Below are 21,794 nucleotides of genomic sequence, written 5' to 3'. Positions count from 1 at the left end.
TTCTAAGACAAAACCCACACATATTCCCTAACTGATTTTTTTTAAAGAGTTTGTGTCTCCGGCCATAGCCGGCCTGTCAGTGTAAATGTCTCTGTTTGTTGATGATGTCCTGGAGAGACACACAGAGCTACAGTGAGGGACATTTAAGTGATTCTGAGAAACAAATCTTTGTTTGTTTGTCTTTTCAGTCCAGAACATGAATGTTGTCCACATTTAACCTTCCCTATTTTCCGAGAGTGGCGAGCTCCCGCCCGGCCAAGGTCACAGTGGGGACTTGTCATCTGTGGCATTCGAACCTAGTGAAAGAACCATATTTCTTTCTTTTGTCAGGATGTATGTTTTTTTACTTTGTACTTTGTAATTCTCTTGTATAAGTCAAACACACCTCTCACTCTTATTTTACATTTAAAAAGATATAAAATGAGCAACACTTCTAAGTGTTGATATTGTCTACAATTGTATTGTTTTTAATACAACTATTATTACACTCTTAATGTTTTTCTTGCAAAGGGCATCTCGTACAGACGCCCATCAGTCCCTCCACCGTCTCCACAGCTTTATGCAACATAACGTGGTGCTGGGGGAGGGGGTCTAGATAAAGGTAGAGTACATGCAGGACAGGACAGGACAGGACAGGGTGTGCACCGGTACAGGTTGGCGGTCCAACACAGAACAAACACACACAGCCTCACAACTACGGGCAATTTATTGCCCAGTTAACTTCATCCGCATGTTTCCAGCCTGTGGGAGGAAGCTGGAGAAAAGCCAAGCACACACCGAGAAAATATAAACACAAGCGCAGAATTGAAGAATTTTTCACTGTGAGGCTGAAGTGCTGACCACTATGCCATAGTACATCTTAACTTATGCATACAAATAATTCAAAGTGTGTGCAATTCATCAGTACCTGTCTCATGATGTTCTCATGTACCCTGTTGACTTTTGTTAGTGCTTTAATTTTTTTTGCCTGTTATCATTCATTGACTTCATTTTCTTGGAGGGAAAAAAAAAAAAGAAAAGCATCTTCAAAATAGTCTCATGAAAAACATATCAAAAGCAAACGTACACTAAATGATTGAACGTACTCGGTCATGCCCCCGCACTTCAAACAAGCCAAAATAGAAATACAAAGAACTCCACTGTAGATGCAAACTGACCTCCGACTGGAGATCGGCTCAAAGTCAAACACAGATGCGTCTCCGGCCTACGGGAGCTGGGCGAGACGTTTGCCATGTAAATAAGACTTTTGGTGAATCTGTACAGTATGAAGACGTAAACACAGTTACCATGGCGATATAAGAGCGCATCCAGCTGAAGCTGGCACTCAAGCGCCTCTCATCTCGTGAACGTCACTCCAAACGCTCACTGCTCCCGAGTCGTGCAGCGAGAGAGCGATGTCCTGTACGTCACCGTCTGACAGGAAGGAACAGGCCATTAACAGTCCAGATTAGCGAGAGCTGCAGCTTTCAACGCAACTCCTATAAACACCTCCGGATGTCCTCCCAGGAGAAGGCCTCTCCGGATAATGCCGCTGCAGCTCATCCGTCTGCGTGAGCGAATGCAGCATCATTTACCTGCACCAATTGGGATTGTATTTGAGATGCACAAATCACCACTTTCGTACCAGTTTGGTTCGATATTTCGAGCACAAATGGGCAATTTTTCACAGCATGGTGAGCTTCCAAAGAAGTGTCAAGTGTGTGTGTGTGTGTGTGTGTGAGCGCTGCCACCGAGAGTCATCTGTATTCTCCGTGATGACAGCGCTGCAGTGACGAGACGGAGACGATGCCTTTCTCGAATAATCAATGTCAACAAAAAAATGGGGGTTTTGATGGTCTTTATTTTCGTTCAGTCAACAGAAACTAGTTCATAAAAAAAGATCACCAAATATTTCTCGACGCTCGTAAAAAATTTCTTTGATGCTTATTGGAAACTGTATACTATACAAAGAAGTTGATCCCTTGAGAAAGAAATTAAAAGCACAATACTGACAACTTGATTAGCGATTTGATCTCTTTCTAAAAAAAAAAAAAAAAAACAGCTTACAAGCAGAGATTTATTGCATATTTTCAAGAACAACAACAAAAAAATTACAGCATTAAAAAATAAACCATGTCTATGAGCAACAATGAAAATGTGTTTTTAAAATCCATGCAGTAAAAGCAATAATTTAAACTTCAGTAAGAAATGGATAAAATAAAAGTAAACCGAGTAAAAACCTGAAATTTCTGAGGCCTCTACTGCTTGTACCATACAGCGTTTGGGGTTCTTCTAAGGAGAAGTTTGACATTTTGGAAAATACTTATTTACTTTGATCTGAATATGTTCAACAACACTGGCAAAGCTCCGTAATTAAAAGTCACGTCTTATTTGCTTACCTAAATGAAAAAGAGAAAGAAAAACAATTTGTGGTTTTACAGGAGTGATGGGAATATTTGTTTCCTTACAAGCGCTCGGCTCTTAAAGCCTTTGAAAGCTGCCTGGCAAACACACATAACCTTTTGTGGAACCACAAATTGTTGTTTGCAAAATGACGCATTTTGCTAAGATTAACTCGTAGCTTTAACTGTGCTCGTAGGCGGATTTTACCACCTTCACCTTTCACTGTTGGCTCCAGCTGAACAGAGCAGTTTGACAGCAATGATCTCATTTCTCAACCGGGATGCAAATAAGCTCATTTCCCAAAATGTTGAACTAATTCCTTAAAGGAAAACAAAACAAAAAAGAAAGTGCTTCCTCTACACACCACCATCAACATGATGAATGGCAGCCCGGAAGCATCAGTTACAGTATTCAGCTCATGATATACATCAAAACAACATAATAACAATCTGCACCACATTCAATAATGCCATCCAGTGTCTAAAAGAACCTTGTGGTTGAGGACAAATTGATCATTTCACTACTAAACCCCATCAATGGACATGAAAGTACACATCAGACTACGGCAGTTACATTCTGTACAGTGTTTTCCCTGCTATCCATCAAGCTCAGCACTTATCTAATGCAGCTTAGTCCTGTTTGAATGCCGGTAAACAGCTCAAAGGGGCAGAATGAGTCATCCAGTGTCACTCCAAACACATAAAAATAAAATATTACAACATTGGTCATTTCCTTTTTTCCTGTGAGTGATTAAAAAAAAACACCAAAAAAAAAAAAAAAAACCCTAAACTAAACACTGCAGTAACTTCTTTTCAAGAAAAACTGGTTCGTTACCTTTTTGAATCTGTGCCCAAAAGCTTGCGTCCAGTATTACACAGTAGTACCATCTTCTTATAGTCACTGCACGTACACACACACACACACACACACACACACACACACACACACACACACACACACACACACACACACACACACACACACACACACACACACACACACCTTCCTCACGGCTTCATAACAAAACAACAGTTGAACTCGAGAACAAAGGACTGCTTGGAATTATAAGAGACTTTTGCATCAGAAAGACTTTTTTGTTGTTGTTCTCTTGCAGACTTCCCACGTCGACGGTCCTGCAGCCCGGCGCCTACCTGTGGCGTGTCCGCAATGCCACAAATGGAACTGCGATTTCATCACAGCCAAAATCTGAGAATTGGTGAAAGTTGGAGGGCCTGTGCGTCGGTGTAGCCTTACTGGGGGGGGTGCTCGTACGAGGGGAACATTGACTTCCGAGCCTTGGGAGGGGGTGGAGGAGGTTTGCTCTCAACTTTCATTGGCAGTGGAGGAGTGAACTGTGGGGAAAGAGAGACGAGGCTTCGTGTTAGGACTTCAAATAAAAATAAAAACAGAATATTTTAGCGTTTACACGCCATTAAATATGCATTAGCGGGAGAGGGTGCCATTTTCTTGGAGCAGACGTACCTCTGAAGAGAACCCCGGGTTGTCAATCTCGTGTGGGTGTTTCTTCGGAGGCATGGGTGGGGGAGTCCCTGGGGTGTCAACGGTATTGGCATCATTGTCACTGAGAAGCGATGAATAGCCTAACCGCAGGAAGGAGGAAATAAAAAAGCTTTTCAGACCACATGTGTGAATCTCTGCACAAACGTGAGTGCTGGTGTGTGTGACCTGATTATTTCTTCTATTGTCTGAGCGCGAGGCGTATGTTTAAGAGAGAAATACAAAGATGACATGTGGCGCGGTCTTTTCTCGGAGTGGCAGCTTTTTGTTACGTACTGGAGCTGCGCGGCGTGCGCGGCGTGTGCGGAGGCGCAGGCAGCGGGCTGAGAGGGTTCGACAGGCTCAGTTGGGATGGAACGCCCTGGAACAGCGAGAGGGTGAGCCGTCGATCTCCGAACTGTAAACTCTTGGGTCTCTGCTGCTTCTCTGGAGGAATCTGAAGAAAAAAAAAAAAAAAAAAAGGACCAGAAAACAGAAATACGATGAAGAATTATAACTCACAACTGAAAAACACAATTACAACAATTTTCCAAACAAGAACATTTCGATCAAACAGTTCTTGAGAGACAAAACACTTGTAAAACAATTGTGAACTATTACAGGTACAAAAAGGATCTCAGACACAAGTATTGGTGATTTCCTCTAGAAGAACCCTCTAACAGTTCTTGTATCTGTAAAAACACAGCATGAGATATAAAGAAATACTGAGCAGTAGGTTGTGTATTCTTCTATTCTAAGACCTTTCTGTGTTGAGATTGCAAAACTTTTTCTTTTTTCTTTTTTTACTCTATATTGAATCCTAATGTTTTCCCTGTGATATACTGGTGACCTTTCCAGGATGGGCTTGTGTTTGAGGTGGTTTAGTGCTTAGCACTGTTTCCTCATTGTGGCTACCACTTGGCCTTTCAGTCTGTATTTGCATGTTCCCTCCGTCTCTCTGTCCACTTGGATCAGCTCCAGCCCGACTTATGACCCTTCACTTGGATAAAGCAGGAAGCTAAATAGACGGATGGACACCTGTTGGCTGTTATATTGGATATATTGGGAATTTAATAATCATTTAACAAACGGGAGCCTCATCAGCCTGCTCACACACTGCTGGAGGACTGATCCATATTCAGTACCAGCATTTGTCCAGTCAGCAAACATGGCCGTGCTGATATACCGTCCCAACATGGCAACTGAGTGGGAGCGCAGCTGTTAGGCAGCACAAGGGGGTGAAAGGAAGATTCAAGACCAGGGAAAAAAAAACAAAAAAAACAAAAACGTGTTTGGCAGAAGATTTGGCAAATTTCTCATTTGAGCAATGATCGTTCCCAGAGCTGCTGCTCATTTCATAAATATGTATTCCTTATAAATTCATTTTAATTACTAAAGTAAAAAAACAAACAAACAGGCAAGTTCTTGCGACATATTAGCAAGAAGAATTGTTCCACCAAGATCTACTGCACATTAATTTCCTTCTTGCAGCGGTTTGTTGTTGCGTCCTGCCACCTTTCCAGCGCAGTGGGTTGACACTCTTTAAAGTTTGCAGCCACCCTTCATGAAGTTGGAGATTTAAGATATTTTTTTTCTGAAGGTTTCGATGAGGTCGCACTCCTGGTTAACCCTCAATCTTTTCCCTTTCACCCACTGGACGTGTGCTTCAGGCTGTCGGCCTGCTGAAAGGCCCTCTCACCTGGCTTTATGACACTGGGCAACACATTTCTCTCTCGAACGTCTCGTTAATCTTCACATTTCATCATTCCTTTGATACATTCGGTGTCTCCGATACCAGAGGCAGCAAAGCAGCCACACAGCATGAAAGACCCTCCACCCGGTTCTTACTGGGAGTGGGATGCTCTCGCCTTGGTGGGCTTCATTTCATCATTGGCGCGTTCCTGCGCGGCTCCACTTTGATTCCATCGGTTCATACAGCATCTTACCGGAAGGATTGTGGCTTTCTGTGTACGTTTTTTTTTTTTGCAAAACACCAGGCTTCCCTCTCCCGTCTCCTTTTCAAATAATGATGTCCTCCATGGTCTTGTGAAGCGCTGCAGTTACAGTTACGTGTGCGGTGCATGGTACATGCTGCCGACATCGCTCTCGATCAGCCTGAGAGTCTTCAGATGTCTTGTGCTGCACAATTCTCTCATTGAGTTTCCGTGTAGCAGCAGGTATGTGAATCGTCTTGACATTTTTTTTATAGGATGTAAAAACGTGGATTTAAAAATGTTTTGGTGGGTATAACCCACCCTCACTCACTCTTTATATACGTATTTACAGTTCAATTTGTTTATGTTTTTAATTCATTTTGTGCATAAAAATACCTCAATTGCACATATTCATCGATTTTTCAACATCATATACTTTAGTACATCAGTTGAGTCTGACTGTATCATCAGCTTCAGGCAGCCATTCTCCAACGGTTATTTTGGGAGTTCACCAGATGTTTTTGTTGGTTTTTTTTATTATGATTCACAAAAGATTGAGTTTGGGTGAGTTGGATTCTTTCTCCATGAGAGTCTGTCTAGACACACACACACACACACACACACACACACACACACACACACACACACACACACACACACACACACACACACACACACACACACACACACACACACACACACACACACACACACACACACACACACACACACACACACACACACACACACACACACACACACTGAACACTGGGATGAGTGAGGTAAGGGAGCACTATGGCCCTGGAGCACGGAGGTCAACAACACTAAAGAAAGCCGTCTGGGTTGAAAACCGCTGCCTTCACAAAAGCGTATTACAGTTCAAAGAAAGAGAAACGAGAACACAGATAACAGGAGATGCACACGAGGCCATACCTCGTCCGCATGCGACGGCCTTTCCAGCAGAACCTGGGATTTGCTGACGCTCCACTCCTTCCTGTTCTTTCGAGCGATCCTGTTGTCCTCCTCCGAGCGGGACAGGACCGAGGTCCTGCGGTCGCCGGGACGGGACAGCAAGGAGCTGTTGACAAGTGGAAGGAGGCAGACAAGAAAGACATGCTGGGATCGGGTAGACAAACGTGTTCTCTTTTGGAGCGGAGAAAACAAACCAATGTTCAAAAAGAGTCGGCGTCTGCAGAGAGCTGACCCCCAGACAGGGTGAGAAGGCAGGCAAAAGAAGGGATGCGGGAACTGACTCATGGGAGGAGATGCAGGAGGGACCGTCTGAGGATGCAGAGCCGCTGGAGAGGCCCGAGGAGGCGTTGGAGAGGATTGAGACGGTGGACATGCGGCGGAGGGTGGAGGACATGATGTAGGGCATGACCACCGAGCCCACGCGGCTCTTCTTCCTCTCGGTGAGCGAGCAGGGCTGGGACACACAAACGGGATTGAGCATCACGTGGGAATCTTGGCAGGGGCGGGGCACAGTGACCGGCAGAACGCAGGTCGCAATACAACGGCTGGGGGAAGATTTATAGTCTGGCGCTAATATACCGCGCGCCCCGCTTTGAATGAGAAGTGTTTGATTAGACGGCGCCGGCGCCGACAGCTTCGGTTGGCACCGTGTTACATTAAATTGAGTTTCCGACTGGCAACGCACCAAGGTTATGACGCCATAATGCTTTTCCACTTTCTCCCGAAGGTCTTGGAAGCAAGTAACCAGACGATTGTGTAAGGGCTTCAGCTGCTCCGTCGTCTTCTCCCCATGGATGCGAATTCCATCTGCCAGGAGAGGGATCTGTGGGAGGGGGGGGGGGGAGCACTTCAGTATTACAGAGTTCTGCTCGAGGCCGACGTCAATGACAACGATGGTGGAAGGATTTACCTGCAGGGCGATGAGGTGTTTAAGGACCTCGATGCGTTCGTGATCAGCCGGGTGCTCCTGAATGTATGTGTCTGTGAAGAAGGCCTATCGAGAGACGACAGCAAGATTAATGGTTTGTGAGCTTTTTAAGCGCGCTCACTTAAAATATAGCTACAAGCAAAGAGGAAAAGTTTCTGCATCGTGCCAAGCGGGCCGCGGCGGCTCCCTAATGAATAAAGCTTTGTAACGCATAACACGCTAGAGGCCAGCCAGAAGTCATGTCAGCAAACAAAGAGGTTTTTTTTTTCCAAAAGTATTAATTATCATTTCTACTTTATTAGCAGAGTTTGATCGCATTATGTTAATTTCCCAAAACAACGACTCTAAAGCTACCTGTGCATGCAACCAAACAGGAAAACATTCCCAAACCCTGAGCTGTGTGCAAGGAGACACAACCTGAGACTTGAGTGAAGTTCTGTACTCTCACATAATATATTCACTCGTTTGTACAATACTAATGTGATGAATTATTTAACGAAAAAGCAGTTTTTTTTTTCCCTCTTTTCATTTTACTTGTTTTAGTTTCAAGGCTAATTTAGCAATTGCTTCCGAATAAGATGACCCGATTTTAATGATGACATTTATTTCTTTGCCGGTTTAGAAACGAGCACTCGGCCAGATTAACTGTACATCATAAATTACTCCAAATTAAAAAGACAGACCTTCTCGTAGTTGGAGAAGCCACCCATGACGGCGGGGTCAACGATACCACTGAGCATCATGGACAGGGGGTTGATGGACAGCGAGCGATCGCAGGCTTGCTGCTGCACAAGGTTGCTCAGCTTTTCATTGGCCATCTCCATGGTTTCTACGGCGTTTTCTAAAGGGCTGATCTCCTCCTGCACACCGGACGAGGATAACATGAGGATAATGCACATCTGAGGGTGAGGGAGGGACAAAAGCCATCTGTAAACAACAAATTACAGCTGCAGCTTCAGTGCTTCTTACCACTGAAACTGATTTGACTTCAAACCATTTGAGAATCCCTGGGAAGCGATAGGCAGTAATGTAGGTTGTTCTCTCGATCCACATGGTCTGCGGGGGAGAAGATAGATTGGTAGATAACAATAGAACATTAAAACCTGGCATTTTTATGAATCTTTTGCATGAGGTACACACAGTTGGGGGTTTTTTTTGTCAGTGTGCTTACACATATGAGTGCTGTAAAAAGTATTTAAAAAGTGCTCACTGCAAATTCATTGTCTGGGTCCTTTTCACCTTTCCTAAAGGGCCTGGAATACTGGAACTGGTCCACTTCATTGGTTCTGTAATAGCTGCGGGAGAAGAACCGGAAAGGACAGCGTTGACTTAGCAGTTTGCCCAGAGAACTATAAATCCCCAGATATTCACGAGAGCATAAATCAGCCTTTAAGTGTTCCGTTACCCACTTTAATATCTGCTCTGGAACCCCCTTGTCTTTAAACTGCTGCGGCACACTGAGAACAGGCTTGACAGTAAAGCTCTGGATGTCTGTGAGGTTCAGTTGAGGACACGACCAGGGAGAAAGTGGAATTAAAGACAAAACAAGCGTGGCGGATTAAACTGTTTAAAATCTGTATGTGGCTAAAACAGGTAATTATAGGCTTCCCACTTTGTGAGGCTGCGCTTCTGCACAGCGGCGTTTTGAGCTAAATGCTCACAAGGACAAGCTCATAATGGCAGCGCTGGCTTGCTAATGTTGAGCATGCTTGCCATCTTGTGCCGTGTCTCGAATCATGTACTTCCACACTTTACTCTTTGAGTAGATAAGTGCATTACACTGTCAAGCAAGCTGCCGGGCAGTGCACTGTGGGCACACAGATGCTGAGCTAAAAAAAAAACCCTGCTCAAAACGTTGGACACTCCATTCCTGACTGTGAGGCAGGCGGAGAAGCAAATGTCGGCAAATACAAATGAATTTCCAGGTCAGATGAGAAATTGGAGAACTAATCTAGTTATTAAACTGAGCAAACAAAGGCCGGGCAATATTTTAGCAGGTGATGAGGTTGTCGCTTGTGGTGAGTTCTGAACGGCAATGAGCCGTTTGAGACAGAACTAATGTGTGCACTCTGCAAGCAGGTGCATTAATATGTCATGCACCATATGTGAAGCAGAAGAAGTGAGCCACTTGACCCACAAGAACCGTTTTGTTTCTATCGATTTGGCGCGCGAACAGGTTTAATTCTGGGTTGCCAGGTTTGTCTATTCATTCATATTACAGGCAGATTTAACTTCAAGCCTTTGTAGGTAACTCATTGAAATTCTTGTAAATTTTAACTTTTTGATTGATTATTTCTAAATCATTATTACTTTGACGGATTCTTATCAATAGGAAAAACCGAGATAATCATATGTCTTTAGAATGTAGTTAAAAATGTAGTGAAAAGAATGGATCAAAGTTACAAATCTTTCATATGTTCTATCTTTAAAAAATTACATTATTGGCTTTATTACATTTAAAATGGCCAACATCGTTATGTAATTGGCCATTATTACATTACGGGGTGTTACAGGTCCTGTTCTCACGCTCAATGCACAACAGTTGGCAGCATTGGTTAATTACACACATCACAGCACCCAGGGAATGAGGCTAACACTAAAATATTGATATCAAATAAAAATTAAGCAGATTCTGGTGATCAATTCTGAATTACGCAGTAACCCACCACTTTTTTTTTCTTCTTCTTTACAGCAGTGCGTGCCAACGTGGCCTTAACTAAATCGGGTTAAAGTGCGTTCACGTTGCTGCCAACTCTCACACATTGAGCTGGAGACTCCAGAATTTGGCCTGGAGCCAGGCTCCCTCATCATGCATGCCTTTTCTAACAATAAGCTGCAGCTATTATCTGGATACTGGGGAACCTCCCGTCTCTCCCAATAAACACATTATAGCTACTAATACAATATGGAGGCCAAAGCGGCAGTGTGTCATGAAAGCTTGTATGAAAGTGACTTATTATCACGTACGACTGACCTCCCAATCTCACTCACGGTTTCATATCAAAAGCTATGCCTTTGAATTTTTAATCTGTCCTGGCTGCATTTATTTTATTACTTTTTCTCAATAATGTTTGGCTCCTCGGCAGATCTTTGTCAGGTCAACTTTTCTTGGCGAAGATCCGCCGAGGATTGAAATGTTAATAATTCATTTCTGTGAGTTACACTTGTGTGCAGGCATATCGCCCTCTTTTTTTTTTTTTTGTGATATGATTGTTCAAACAGCCGTGCTCCTACATGTGATGTGTGCATCATTCAGCATCGCTTTCCTTGTATCATTGCTTCGGCTCAAGACATTCAGTTCCAAATCAGGGCATTTTATTGAAGTTATATTAGTTCTACCACCTATCAATTATTCACCATAATATCTACTCAAAAATTTCAAGGAGGAAGGCCTGCTGGAGAATATTAGTCTTCTTTTATTCTAAATTGTGTCTGACACACACCTTAAAATTAAAGTTTCATCTTCTTTTTTTTTTTAAGCTTGTCAAGACTAAACCAATATGCCATGCATCATGTGGTATGAAATACTTGGAAAACACATGCACACATACATCTACATGAGCCATCCATCCATCCATCCATCCATCCTGAACAGATTCACCAGTCCATCAAAAACACACAGAGACAGAGAACTGCACACAATTTAAGGTCATAAATTAACGCTACATGCAGGTTTTTGGATTGTGGGAGGAAATGTGCATCCAGGCACAAACGCCACTCAAAAAAGCCCAACCGGTATTCAAACCCAGATCTTCCCATCATGAGGTGAGAGAGCGAACCACTACACCTTCGTGAAGACCATAAGAGCCATTAAAATAAAACGACTTGCTACACAAGCTTCAGTTAACACAGTTGCTTCACAATGTGGATAAAGGTAAAATTTTAGTTGGCAGTTCAAATAATTTTGAAACAACTCATTCATAATATTGTGTTACTAAACTGTATTGCATTGCATTGTATTATCCAACTTAATGTCTGAATATACTGTGATTGGTTTGAAAACAAATTTTTAGTAGCGACTCAGTGAAGCTCATTTAGAAATACATGAACATAAAAAAGCTGGAAGAATAAGTTGTAAAATGGCACCATCAAATAATCCTATGAATGCAGCACTGTGATTTTTAAGGATACGCTGTCCGGCGGAGTTACTGATGTTGTCTCCAGGTGGCGCTGTGCTGGTCATGCGGACAGCGTTGGGGAACTGTGAGAGAAGCTTCAAGCTGAAGTCTTCCAGCCACTCGTACTCTTTGCCGCGGTAGATGAACATCTTGTTCTGCGGCAGAACAATTGTGGAGAGTCGGTGATCATTCTGAATTGTGATCGAGTCCATTTACCATTATATAAGAGAAGAGTACTTAAGCAATGCTTTAACAAAACCGTATTCATTCTGACATTACCTTGTGTCATCATCAAAATGCCAGCAAGCTTTCTCTGTGTTATTGTACATTGCCTCCAGAAATTTCCTGAACACCCGCTCATTGCATAAGATCAGGCGCATGAGGGCTGCACTAAGTCTCAATTCGCTCAAATAGGTAATGATTTTCTTACCCTGAGGAACGAAGGAAATCCAAGGCCATAATATCCAACAGCAAAGTACTCTGGCTGTGGTCGCATCGCATGCATAATATTTTCATAGAACTTGGCTTGTTTTTTCTGTAGCAGAGGACAAAGCAAGATGATAAGACAGCGGTAGAAAACACAATATGTTGTAATTAGTCTGTTGCAGGTTAAAAAAAAGAAGAAGAAGAAATTATTCATAACAGTAAACAAAGAGAAAAATCCTTTAAGTGATTCCGAGAAAGCTGTTTGGAGCACAATTGTATTAAATACCTAACGCTGACAGACTTTATAAATGGATTCTTCACAGTATCAGCAGACACGATCAGGGTGGAAATGAGTTGGGTAAATACGAAAATAATCTCTTCTCCAGTTCTTTGAGTTGCTCTGAGTCGCTCAACATGCCGGCGCAGAACTTTTGTCCTCCGACTCATTAAAATTAGCAGTGATGAAGCGGCAACAATGAAATCATTTGCATTTTATTTCATTCGGTTTCATATCAGCAAATGAAGCGGACTGTTTTTGAGCTTGTGACAATGTTTGGTTTGTGCCACAGGATTGTGATGCGTGTGTTCTCTCACCAGCAGCTGGCTCAGCTCCATAAAGTCGAACATGTGGCTCTCGTGCATCTTGGCCAGCTGCTTGCCCAACTCTATGGCTTTCTCCCACATCTAAGAGGACATGCGCATCACTCAGTTAAAAGGGGAACATAAAACATGGAAACAGTAGCTCGACTTTGCCATCTGCTTTCTGCTGCTGCTCGGGCAGAAACTCGTACTTCACAGCTTCGCTGCTGCTGCGTAGTAACAAGTGAGTGAGCTAAACACAGAGAAACAAAAACTTCTAGATAACTCCCCGATGAGTCCTAATGCTACCTCGGTGAGCTGAGGTCAGATTATTTCTTGAGTGAAGGGCTGCATGGTGGTGTAGTGGTTACTGCTGCAGTCCAAACACAAGCATTTGAGGTTGATCGGTGGCTTTGAACGGCCCTCATGAGTGAATGTAGGACTGAGTGTGTGTGACGGTTTGCCTCCATGTGTTTGCCTTGTGATGGGCTGGCCAGGGGTGTATAATGCTTTCACTTAGTTGGGATCCTGAGTTGGATGAACTTATGGAGAATGTGGAGGAATGAATGGCTCATGTTAGGACGACAGCTCACATCAGAGATGATGATAATAATAATAATAATAATAATAATAATAATAATAATAATAATTTACAGGTTTACAGACCACATTTTAAAACAACAAAAACAGTCACCTTTCCCTTGTCCAGGTAGCATATGATCTCCTGGAAGAGCCGCTCTTTCAGCTCCTGTTGGGTCCACACATGTTCCCCATCGCGAGGTATCAGATGAGACGCGCACTGTTTGTCAGACCACTGTGGAAGCGCAGAAAAATGTATAAATCAAGTTTAGATGAGGCTTAAGAAGTCCCATCTTATATTAGCCAAGAGGTTAAACTGCTTAAACCATCTCTCGCTCTCTCTTTCTGACTCTTGCAAAGATAAAAGTCAAGACACCTCCAGTAATTCAGCGTGGAGCAGCAGCGTGTAGGCTGCCTCTGTGTAGTTTTCACAGTCCAGGTGCAAATCGCGCAGCTTGTAGAGGTACCTGCGGTTACAAGAGCACAGCAGGTGACACACCGCTGGGTCAATAGTCCCCCCCCCCAAAAAAAAAGATATTAAATGTCTTCTTCTCACTGACCGGATATAAATGTCCTCCCGCTTTTTCTCTTTGTAGAAATTCTGCAGATAAAATTGTCTTAATTTTTGCATACAGAGAAGATTTCCCCTCCAATAGTTTGCACAAGTAATTGCTTTATGTGGATGTACAAACAGTGTTGAATCCTGGGTAAATACAGAGGCTGGACACATACCAGCACATTGACGGTGCAGCTCATGCGATGCTCGGGACTTTCGTCATGTGTGATGGTTCGATACGCCAGCAGATTCTCCAGCAGGCTGCTCAGCAGCAGGGCCAGCTCCTCTCCCGACTGCGACAGGTATCTGTGGCGCCTGCAGTGCTCCAGCAATCTGCACACGTAAACACACGTTCTTCTTAACTGTAAAGAACAGTGTCGAGTTTATCTGTTTGCCAAACCTGCCACTCCTCCTGACAAGACATTTGCCTTGCCGATTGTTTGGCGCTGAACGCAGTGCGACAGTTGTTTCTGTTGATTTAAGGTTGCTTACAATTTTACAGACTGCCGTGTCCTTCTGGCTTCTCAGGGATTTCATCGAAACACAATTAGAAATGTTTTTGTTGCATATCGAAGGCAATGCAGAGTGAACTCCACTTTAAACAGAAAGAGCTCTTTGATCGGTGTCTTGTAACTTAAACAACTTTTTTTCCCCCCCGTTTGATCTGTTAAGCGAGCCTTACGTTTTCTCCAGCAGGACTTTGTACTGCTCATCCCCTTGGCCTCCTTCTACCTCTTGATCCAATTTTGTTATCAATTCGTTTTCAAACTGCAAAGATGAGAAGGGAATTCAAGAAGCAGATCATCATGTCCACATCACACATATTGCAATAGCGTGTTAACTGTGAGCATCTTCAGTGGAAGTTGCTCTGAAGTCGACTGTGCCGTTCGGGATGGGGGGGATGGGGGGGGGGGGGTCTGAGGTAACTATTCACCATTTCAAACGTGCGTCCGGGGCTGAAGTTGTGCTCACACTGCATCATATCAAAGAAGATGGGGATTGTGGCTTTCCGGAGTTCAGGCTCGGGTACCAGTGTGACCTCCAGTATGGGTCCGACCATGGCGGGGATGAACTTCATTTTGTGGGGGCCTGAGGGACGGCAAACATTATCAGGCACGAATATCACGGTACGATTTGAGAAGGCAATAAGCCGCAATCTTCATTCCTCAACAAACAAAGGACAAATCCAATAACGTGGTAAACAAAACAAGACACTGTGAAACTGGACAATAAAAAAATATTGTCTTGTAATTCCCCGTGCATGACTGGCAGGCACTCGAATAAACAATTCTACAAACTCGATGGTAATAGCAACATTATCAAGAGGCTCAAAATACTCACCAAGATTGTACCACATGTCCCTCATCTTAAAGCCGACATTCTTCCTCATGTCTCCGTATCTGTAGCAGATTTAAATCAAAGAAACGCTACATTAGGTTTTCCTCCCATTAAAATTCTTTTTGATGACTTGTGAATAACCTCACTTGTTCAGGATCTTATTCCGTTTCTCCTGAGAGAAGGACTCCAGCTGTAGTGTCTTGTGAGTGAGGAACGCCACGGTCAAATGAAAGTAGTTATTCCACAGCTGCGAGCGAAGCAGGGTTTTCAAATATTAATACAGTAATTATCTTTTCAAAACACTTAATTTTGAGTTCATGTTTAATAAAAAAAAATACAAAAATGCGACCTCTACCGAGACGGCGGAGGATGATAACGCACCTGGAGTTCAAAATGTGCTTGGTCCAGAAAGTACATGTTGAGTACGTCCGAATATTGGTTGATGGCCCTCAGGAAGACCTGCATCTGCACCAGGTTCATGATCATCCAGTCAGCCGGGAAGACGTTCCCCATGAGGTCTTTAAACATGATGAATGTCTCCATGAGGAAATCCTTAAATCAGAATTAATGATTTAATCTTTAAAGGGGCACTCTGTAAAATCGAAGACATGCTTCTGTTGTACATTTGGTGGTGATGTCGAGTATCTTCATACAGATTTGATCCACTGGCTACATTGTGTAAAAGACACTACTGTGAAGTAATATTTCAACCACGGTTTTATTATCCGATGCTCTTGTTGCTTCTTTGAGGGAATCAATGCACCATCTGGTGGGACAATCCTATACTGCAGTACTTAAAGGGCCAGGACAAGAGTTTCTCACAGGAGGATGAGCCTCCATCACAGACATTAGATTACATTTTACCCGCCAAGTCTCAACTGCCGTCAAGACCAATAAGCAGTAAAAAAAAAAATCCCAACTATCTTGGTGGTATATAAATCTGGTAGGTCTTTATATGTTGTCTGTGGCTGTTGTTATACTCGTGCTTTGACAGTGATACTTTAATTTCTAATCTGCTTACATAAACTGAGTCCTCCATGTATGCTTTTAGGTTACAATAATTGCTAATTACTTTAAAGCTCCACTTATCAGTTCTTATAGCAAAAAAAGGAAATGAAGAACAAAAAGTTGGGAAAAGGTTTCCCCTTGAACCCCCCTGCCCTTAATGAACCACTTGGCTGAGACAGTCAGGATGGATGTTTTGTCTCATTTGGCTGATTCTTACAAGTAACATTGACTCTCCTACAAATACAATTAAAATCCATAGAAGAAGATCATTTAAAAAAAAAAAAATCTATAACATCTTAAAGATTAAAACCCAAACGATCCAGAGCGTGTCAGTCATACAGAATGTTCCCACAGTTTAATGGAGGGCCATCATGTCTGTCCCATCCATTGCATAAAATGTCTATAATCAATATTCCCTTAAGGAGCAGTAAGTGGCTGTGGTGGTTTAATGTCTGTGATTGATGAGATGTTTCAGGACAAGATGTAGCCACCAGGGGAGGAACCGCGACACTTACAATGATATCCTGTCTCGTCTTGAAGGTGCCGATGTAGTGGGCGTAATGCATGTCATCCATTTGCTTCAGGATGGCCGTCATGCAGGCAAGATAGTGGCCCTACCACAAAGAGGACCACCATTATTCACAGCAACATTTCCCTCAACAACAAAAACTGCATTCACAGCGCATAATTCAAACACTTAACTAAATTTAGCTTCTGTGGTTGTCAGTCATATTAATAATCAAACGAATTCAGAGGACGGAATTATCAAGGGCGCATTAGAGCTGTAACATTGCCGTGTCTCTTACAATGAGGGGAGAGGATCTCTCCATGCTGATGACAGTGCGATTAACCCTGCGAAGGAGCCGCTCCATTATCAGCTGAACGTGGCCTCTGGTTGGTCCCTGGACAAACAGAAGCCTGAGACACAGCGACCAGCGTAATGCACTTACACACACATTGTACAGACTGCTGTATGCATCAAAGCACTGATTCACCCAAATTAAATCACCTCCGGATTTATTTACCCATAGTTGAGACGCTTCAAGATTTTAATCTCCACTATAAAACCATCAGTCCCTTCAGCAATGCCCAGAGTATTAATGAAAATGACCATGAAAATAAGAAACCGATGATAAAATAATGTAAATATTCATCCACTCCAAGGTGTGTACTGAAGAACTCAGCCTTTCCACTCAGCTGAGATCGGCTCCAGACCCCATGACCCTGAGTGGGATAAAGTGGTAATGATGGATAGGTGGATGGAAATAATCTCTATATAAGCTATATCTCCCAGCAGCGGCGGGTCTCTCTATTCCAGTCGATATGGATAAACCTCGTTTTCATTGTGAGAGTACTTTTCATGGAAAACAATACCAGATGGACCATTAATCACGCACTTCACGGTAAATTTAAGCATCATCTTGACAAATTATCTCTTCTTGGAGTCATTTTTTAACCAGAAATGCCAAACAGAATTATAAGGATTCAGTGCTTTCCTTTGTCTTAAATCATCATAACACCTGTGCACGTTGGTCTTTATATTCACACAAAGGTGAGGATGAACCTCAAACGGAAACAGAAGTGATCATTTTTTTTATGTTTGACAAAGGAAACCTATGAGGTTTGTAGATTATCACGGCTGTAACATCCATCCTGACATCCTTTGTGAGAACAGTAGTTTTGCAGCACTGATAATCAAAAGAAAAACTTTATTTATCTGCTCTGTACTAGGGTGGAGGAAAAAAAAAAAAAAAAAAAAACCTCCAGAGAAACACTTGTAAAGCTGGGTGAATAAAGTCCAAACAGACTGGATGACTAGATGTTCCAGTGGCCCATCCGTCCATTTTAAACCGCTTATCTGTGTGTGGGTCAGTGTGGCAGTGGGCTCAGCACAGCATATGAGACGGTGTTTGATTTAATAACATCCTGCAGCTGTTCCAGGGGGAACCTCAAAGGTTCAACCAGGCCAGATGAGCTTTGTAATCCCTCCAGCTTGTCCCCAAAGCTCACCGGGGGGGGGGGGGTTCTCCTAGCTGGGCAGCACTCTGAATGTTTGAGCTCCTTTACTCCGTGTCAAATGTTGAGCAAGCTAGCAGCCACCCCGAGGTCAAAACTCATTTCAGCCGCTTATGCCCACCACCTCATTCTCACCAGACAACTCTGTGTGTAATTTGGGTGTGTTGAACATATAGACTTCTAATCTCCATCCTTGTTTGACACCCCCCTCACCCCCCTCACCACGTCTTTTCGGTCCAGGTTATCCAACACCGTGCTGAGAAGTTGAACGCAGGCCTCATAGTCTGGCTTACTGGAGTGGTCGTCGAGCTGGCCACTCAGCTGGTCCGTGACGAGTGGCAGGAGCACGTCTCTACAATCTGTAGCAACAGAGAAAGGAGAGAAAAAAAGAAAAAAAAGGAAAAAAAAAACCTCACTGGATCACACAGCAAATTAACGAAGCCAGTCTGACAGCCTTGCATGCAAGTGTAATGCAGATTTTTTTTCTCTCTCTTTTCTTTTTACATTTCTCTCCAGAAATGTCATTATGTGGTTTTGAGCCTTAAGGACTTCTACCTGGCTGCCGGAAAAGGTCACTCTCCACCATTTTACACATGCAGCTCAGCTTCTGACGCACGAGCTGAGAGTCGGGAATGCTCTCAATGAACTTGGCTAAGAGAACGCTGAAACGAGAATCAAAGGGAAGAGTCAAAGGAGCAGCTGTGACAATTTTAACACCATTCAAAGTTCACATCTAGTAATTATAGTCACAGAGAATTAATGAGCAACACACATGACGGACTGGTTTTACAGAGGAAAGAATTGAGTGCGACGCCTCCGACGCACAGAAGTAAATATGATAATTTGCACTGAGAAAGGCAATTATCATTTCCTGCTGTGCAAACTCTCTGGAGAGTTACCTGAGCTCCACAGGATCAAAGACAGTCTGGATGTCATTAATGATGCTGGGGAGGTACTTCAATATTGCCCCCTGAAAAAGCAAAAGAATCGGGTCTCATCAGGCCAAAGCACCGGGATGTTTCCTTTTATTTTCTCGTAAGACAAGTTGTTCTTCACCTCGCTGAGACTGCCAACAGGAAACACGCTCTTATCAACAGTCAATTTGGACAACTTTTCAATCTCGAGTCAATAACAGTGTGACACATTTTCACAGCTGGTTCCCTGCAGCTATCTACACACAAGCGTGGGGAAATGAAACATCGTCACAGAGACTCACTCACTGCATTTCACTCTTTACTGTGAATAAAATAAGATGAAATAATAAGAATATAAGAAACTGGACTGTAAATATATTCTTTTTTAAATCGGCGACTGTTTCCCGTTTCCGTTTAACATTTTCTTTATGTTCGCACTTTTGTCTTAGTTGCATTTTAAATATGTTGTATTTTACTGGTTAGGGCCAAGTCAAAGATACATTTCTGTCACTGTTTGGGGCAGACAGTAAAGTCTGTCTGTCTGTCTGTCTTTACTGAGAAGAACTGCGCTGAAGGATTGAGTGGTAAAGAACTTGATGTCCAGGTTACCTTTATCTTCACTCCCTCATCCAGTGGTCTGTCCATGAGAGTGTTGAAAGAGAGGAAAAGGGTGCGAATGGAATTGAAGAAAGCATCTCCATCTTCACTGTTCCCATAGAATCTGATATCGAAAACCATGAAGTGCATTTACAAGAAGTCATCCTCAGAATAACAGAGCGTGAGCGAGGTGCTCGTGTGGACGCGTCTCCGATACCTGAGATAGAGAACTCGAGACTGCACAATAAACCTGAACAGGTACTTGAGCGCCTTGAGTGCCGTGTAGAGCCTCTCCGTCAGGACGGGCTCCTCGGCGTGGCCCACATAGTAGTTCAGCACCCTGGTTAGCTTCCTGACAAAGTGAATGAGTCAGACATCAAGGTCTGCTGGTAATTTGCATGTGGGAGGAGAGGAAAACCTAAAAATAAACAGCATAAGCCTTGGAAGGTGGGAACGACGGAGATGGGACTCACATGTAAGCCAAAGTGGCACTGAAGTGCTTGGTGATGTATGTTTCCAGGACTGGATTGAAGTGCTGGAATTTGATGTCGCCGATTAGCGTGATTATAAATACCTAATGCAACAAAAAAAAAGAAACACGAAGGAAAGTAATTAGAGCCCTGTGGTTGTTGAATTAATTTCCCCGCGCACTCTTTGAGAGTGGCACTCAGTGTGTTTACATTCTAGTTATATTTCATATCGTGATTATATTTGGAACGAGACGTTCAAATGCAGATTAACCTGAATACTTGTACACTTGCATTATGTAAAAGAATCTCAGGCACTGAACAGTGATGGTAATTTTAGAATTAGTATAATTGTGATACTTTTGTGCTCATTACAAGGATAACACTCGTGTTCTGGGTTATCTTGACCTTGAGTGTGTGAGATTTCAGTCCCAGACGCAACAGCAAAGGCATGGGGAGTAAAAATCTACGCTGCAGGCGAGAACAACCTGTGGCAATGCCTGAATGAACGCCACTGCTACTACATTCATAGTACTATTCAATACAACACCAATGTTACAGATTTCTCGTTTGGCCCTTTTTATGTTTTCAGCTATTCAAAAAGAAAGTGGCAGGAAATACAACGTATGCGCACCACTGTGACTGATGGCCGACTGCGGCTAGCTCCACAGTGTGAGAGCAAAGGATGAAGGCGGCCAGCCAAGTGGATAAAGCGGCCACGGCATTGTACAAACTGGGCAGTGGTCTTGGTCGAAAACCCTCCTGCAGAAGAGGCTTTTATTGCTGCCGCGGCATGCGTTCTGCTTTTGTCCGAATACCCGGCTGTGCAGGTAAGCTTCCAAAACAAGGTCAACAGTATCACGAATCTTGATATAATGCTCACATACACAAGACACAGAATGTTTTCACAAGCAGGATACATCAGCCCGAGATAACACGCGAGTTGAAGTTTCTGTTAATGGAGTCAAAAAGTGGCTGCATATCAAAGGGCAAGTTCTAATAAGTGCCATTACATATAATCCATTGTGTAAGAGCAGCAAGAAGCAAATGTGCTGATGGTAGTTTTCAATTATCCCATTTGAAGGCAGAATGAGAAGCCAACCACTATGGGGAAGGACGACTGCATCCATCCGTCTTCTATACTGCTTTATCGAACTCAGGGGGGCTAAAGCAGACTCAAGCTGACTATGAGTGACGACAGGGTTGCCAGTGCATCAGAGGGCAAACGCAGAGAGAGACGGATGCACCCATATTCACGCCTCCAGTCATTATGGCTTCAAACACATTTTGTGGGCTTTTCAGAGAAAACCTGCACACGTAGGGATAACGTTCAAACTCCACAAAGAAAGGCCCCCCTATTAGGGAAAAAAAAAAACTGACTTTGAGCCTCCGACGAACTGCCAGAAGGAGACAGAGCAATATCTAGATGTGTGGACACTTTGTCAGGAAATCTTTGAAAACTATTTACAGCATGTGAGATTGG

At 43.2% G+C, this 21,794-nt stretch overlaps 1 protein-coding gene across 1 annotated transcript in view; it reads right to left on the bottom strand.

Moving 5' to 3' along the window:
* Nucleotides 1-1,820: 1,820 nt before the first annotated feature.
* dock5 (dedicator of cytokinesis 5) overlaps nucleotides 1,821-21,794 on the bottom strand; it is a 39,267-nt gene continuing 19,293 nt past the window's right edge. Inside the window, exons 21-51 of the mRNA XM_080498852.1 lie at nucleotides 20,318-20,418; nucleotides 20,062-20,196; nucleotides 19,857-19,968; nucleotides 19,233-19,303; nucleotides 18,889-18,995; nucleotides 18,556-18,692; nucleotides 17,124-17,219; nucleotides 16,833-16,931; nucleotides 15,691-15,861; nucleotides 15,456-15,556; nucleotides 15,313-15,371; nucleotides 14,906-15,060; nucleotides 14,654-14,739; nucleotides 14,148-14,304; nucleotides 13,976-14,016; nucleotides 13,792-13,882; nucleotides 13,531-13,650; nucleotides 12,852-12,941; nucleotides 12,262-12,366; nucleotides 11,845-11,986; nucleotides 9,123-9,204; nucleotides 8,924-9,008; nucleotides 8,683-8,769; nucleotides 8,397-8,573; nucleotides 7,696-7,779; nucleotides 7,471-7,608; nucleotides 7,067-7,239; nucleotides 6,747-6,891; nucleotides 4,177-4,336; nucleotides 3,865-3,983; nucleotides 1,821-3,734 (exon numbers count right to left, since the gene is read on the bottom strand). Of these exons, the coding sequence (XP_080354978.1) occupies nucleotides 3,633-3,734; nucleotides 3,865-3,983; nucleotides 4,177-4,336; nucleotides 6,747-6,891; nucleotides 7,067-7,239; nucleotides 7,471-7,608; nucleotides 7,696-7,779; nucleotides 8,397-8,573; nucleotides 8,683-8,769; nucleotides 8,924-9,008; nucleotides 9,123-9,204; nucleotides 11,845-11,986; nucleotides 12,262-12,366; nucleotides 12,852-12,941; nucleotides 13,531-13,650; nucleotides 13,792-13,882; nucleotides 13,976-14,016; nucleotides 14,148-14,304; nucleotides 14,654-14,739; nucleotides 14,906-15,060; nucleotides 15,313-15,371; nucleotides 15,456-15,556; nucleotides 15,691-15,861; nucleotides 16,833-16,931; nucleotides 17,124-17,219; nucleotides 18,556-18,692; nucleotides 18,889-18,995; nucleotides 19,233-19,303; nucleotides 19,857-19,968; nucleotides 20,062-20,196; nucleotides 20,318-20,418 (3,528 nt within the window). The 3' untranslated portion in view covers nucleotides 1,821-3,632. The remainder of the gene's footprint in view (nucleotides 3,735-3,864; nucleotides 3,984-4,176; nucleotides 4,337-6,746; nucleotides 6,892-7,066; nucleotides 7,240-7,470; nucleotides 7,609-7,695; nucleotides 7,780-8,396; nucleotides 8,574-8,682; nucleotides 8,770-8,923; nucleotides 9,009-9,122; nucleotides 9,205-11,844; nucleotides 11,987-12,261; nucleotides 12,367-12,851; nucleotides 12,942-13,530; nucleotides 13,651-13,791; nucleotides 13,883-13,975; nucleotides 14,017-14,147; nucleotides 14,305-14,653; nucleotides 14,740-14,905; nucleotides 15,061-15,312; nucleotides 15,372-15,455; nucleotides 15,557-15,690; nucleotides 15,862-16,832; nucleotides 16,932-17,123; nucleotides 17,220-18,555; nucleotides 18,693-18,888; nucleotides 18,996-19,232; nucleotides 19,304-19,856; nucleotides 19,969-20,061; nucleotides 20,197-20,317; nucleotides 20,419-21,794) is intronic.

This window comes from Blennius ocellaris, assembly GCF_963422515.1.
Source record: "Blennius ocellaris genome assembly, chromosome: 7".
NCBI lineage: Eukaryota > Metazoa > Chordata > Actinopteri > Blenniiformes > Blenniidae > Blennius > Blennius ocellaris.
Note: the sequence above shows the minus strand (reverse complement) of the source record. Positions and strands in the feature narration are given on the sequence as shown.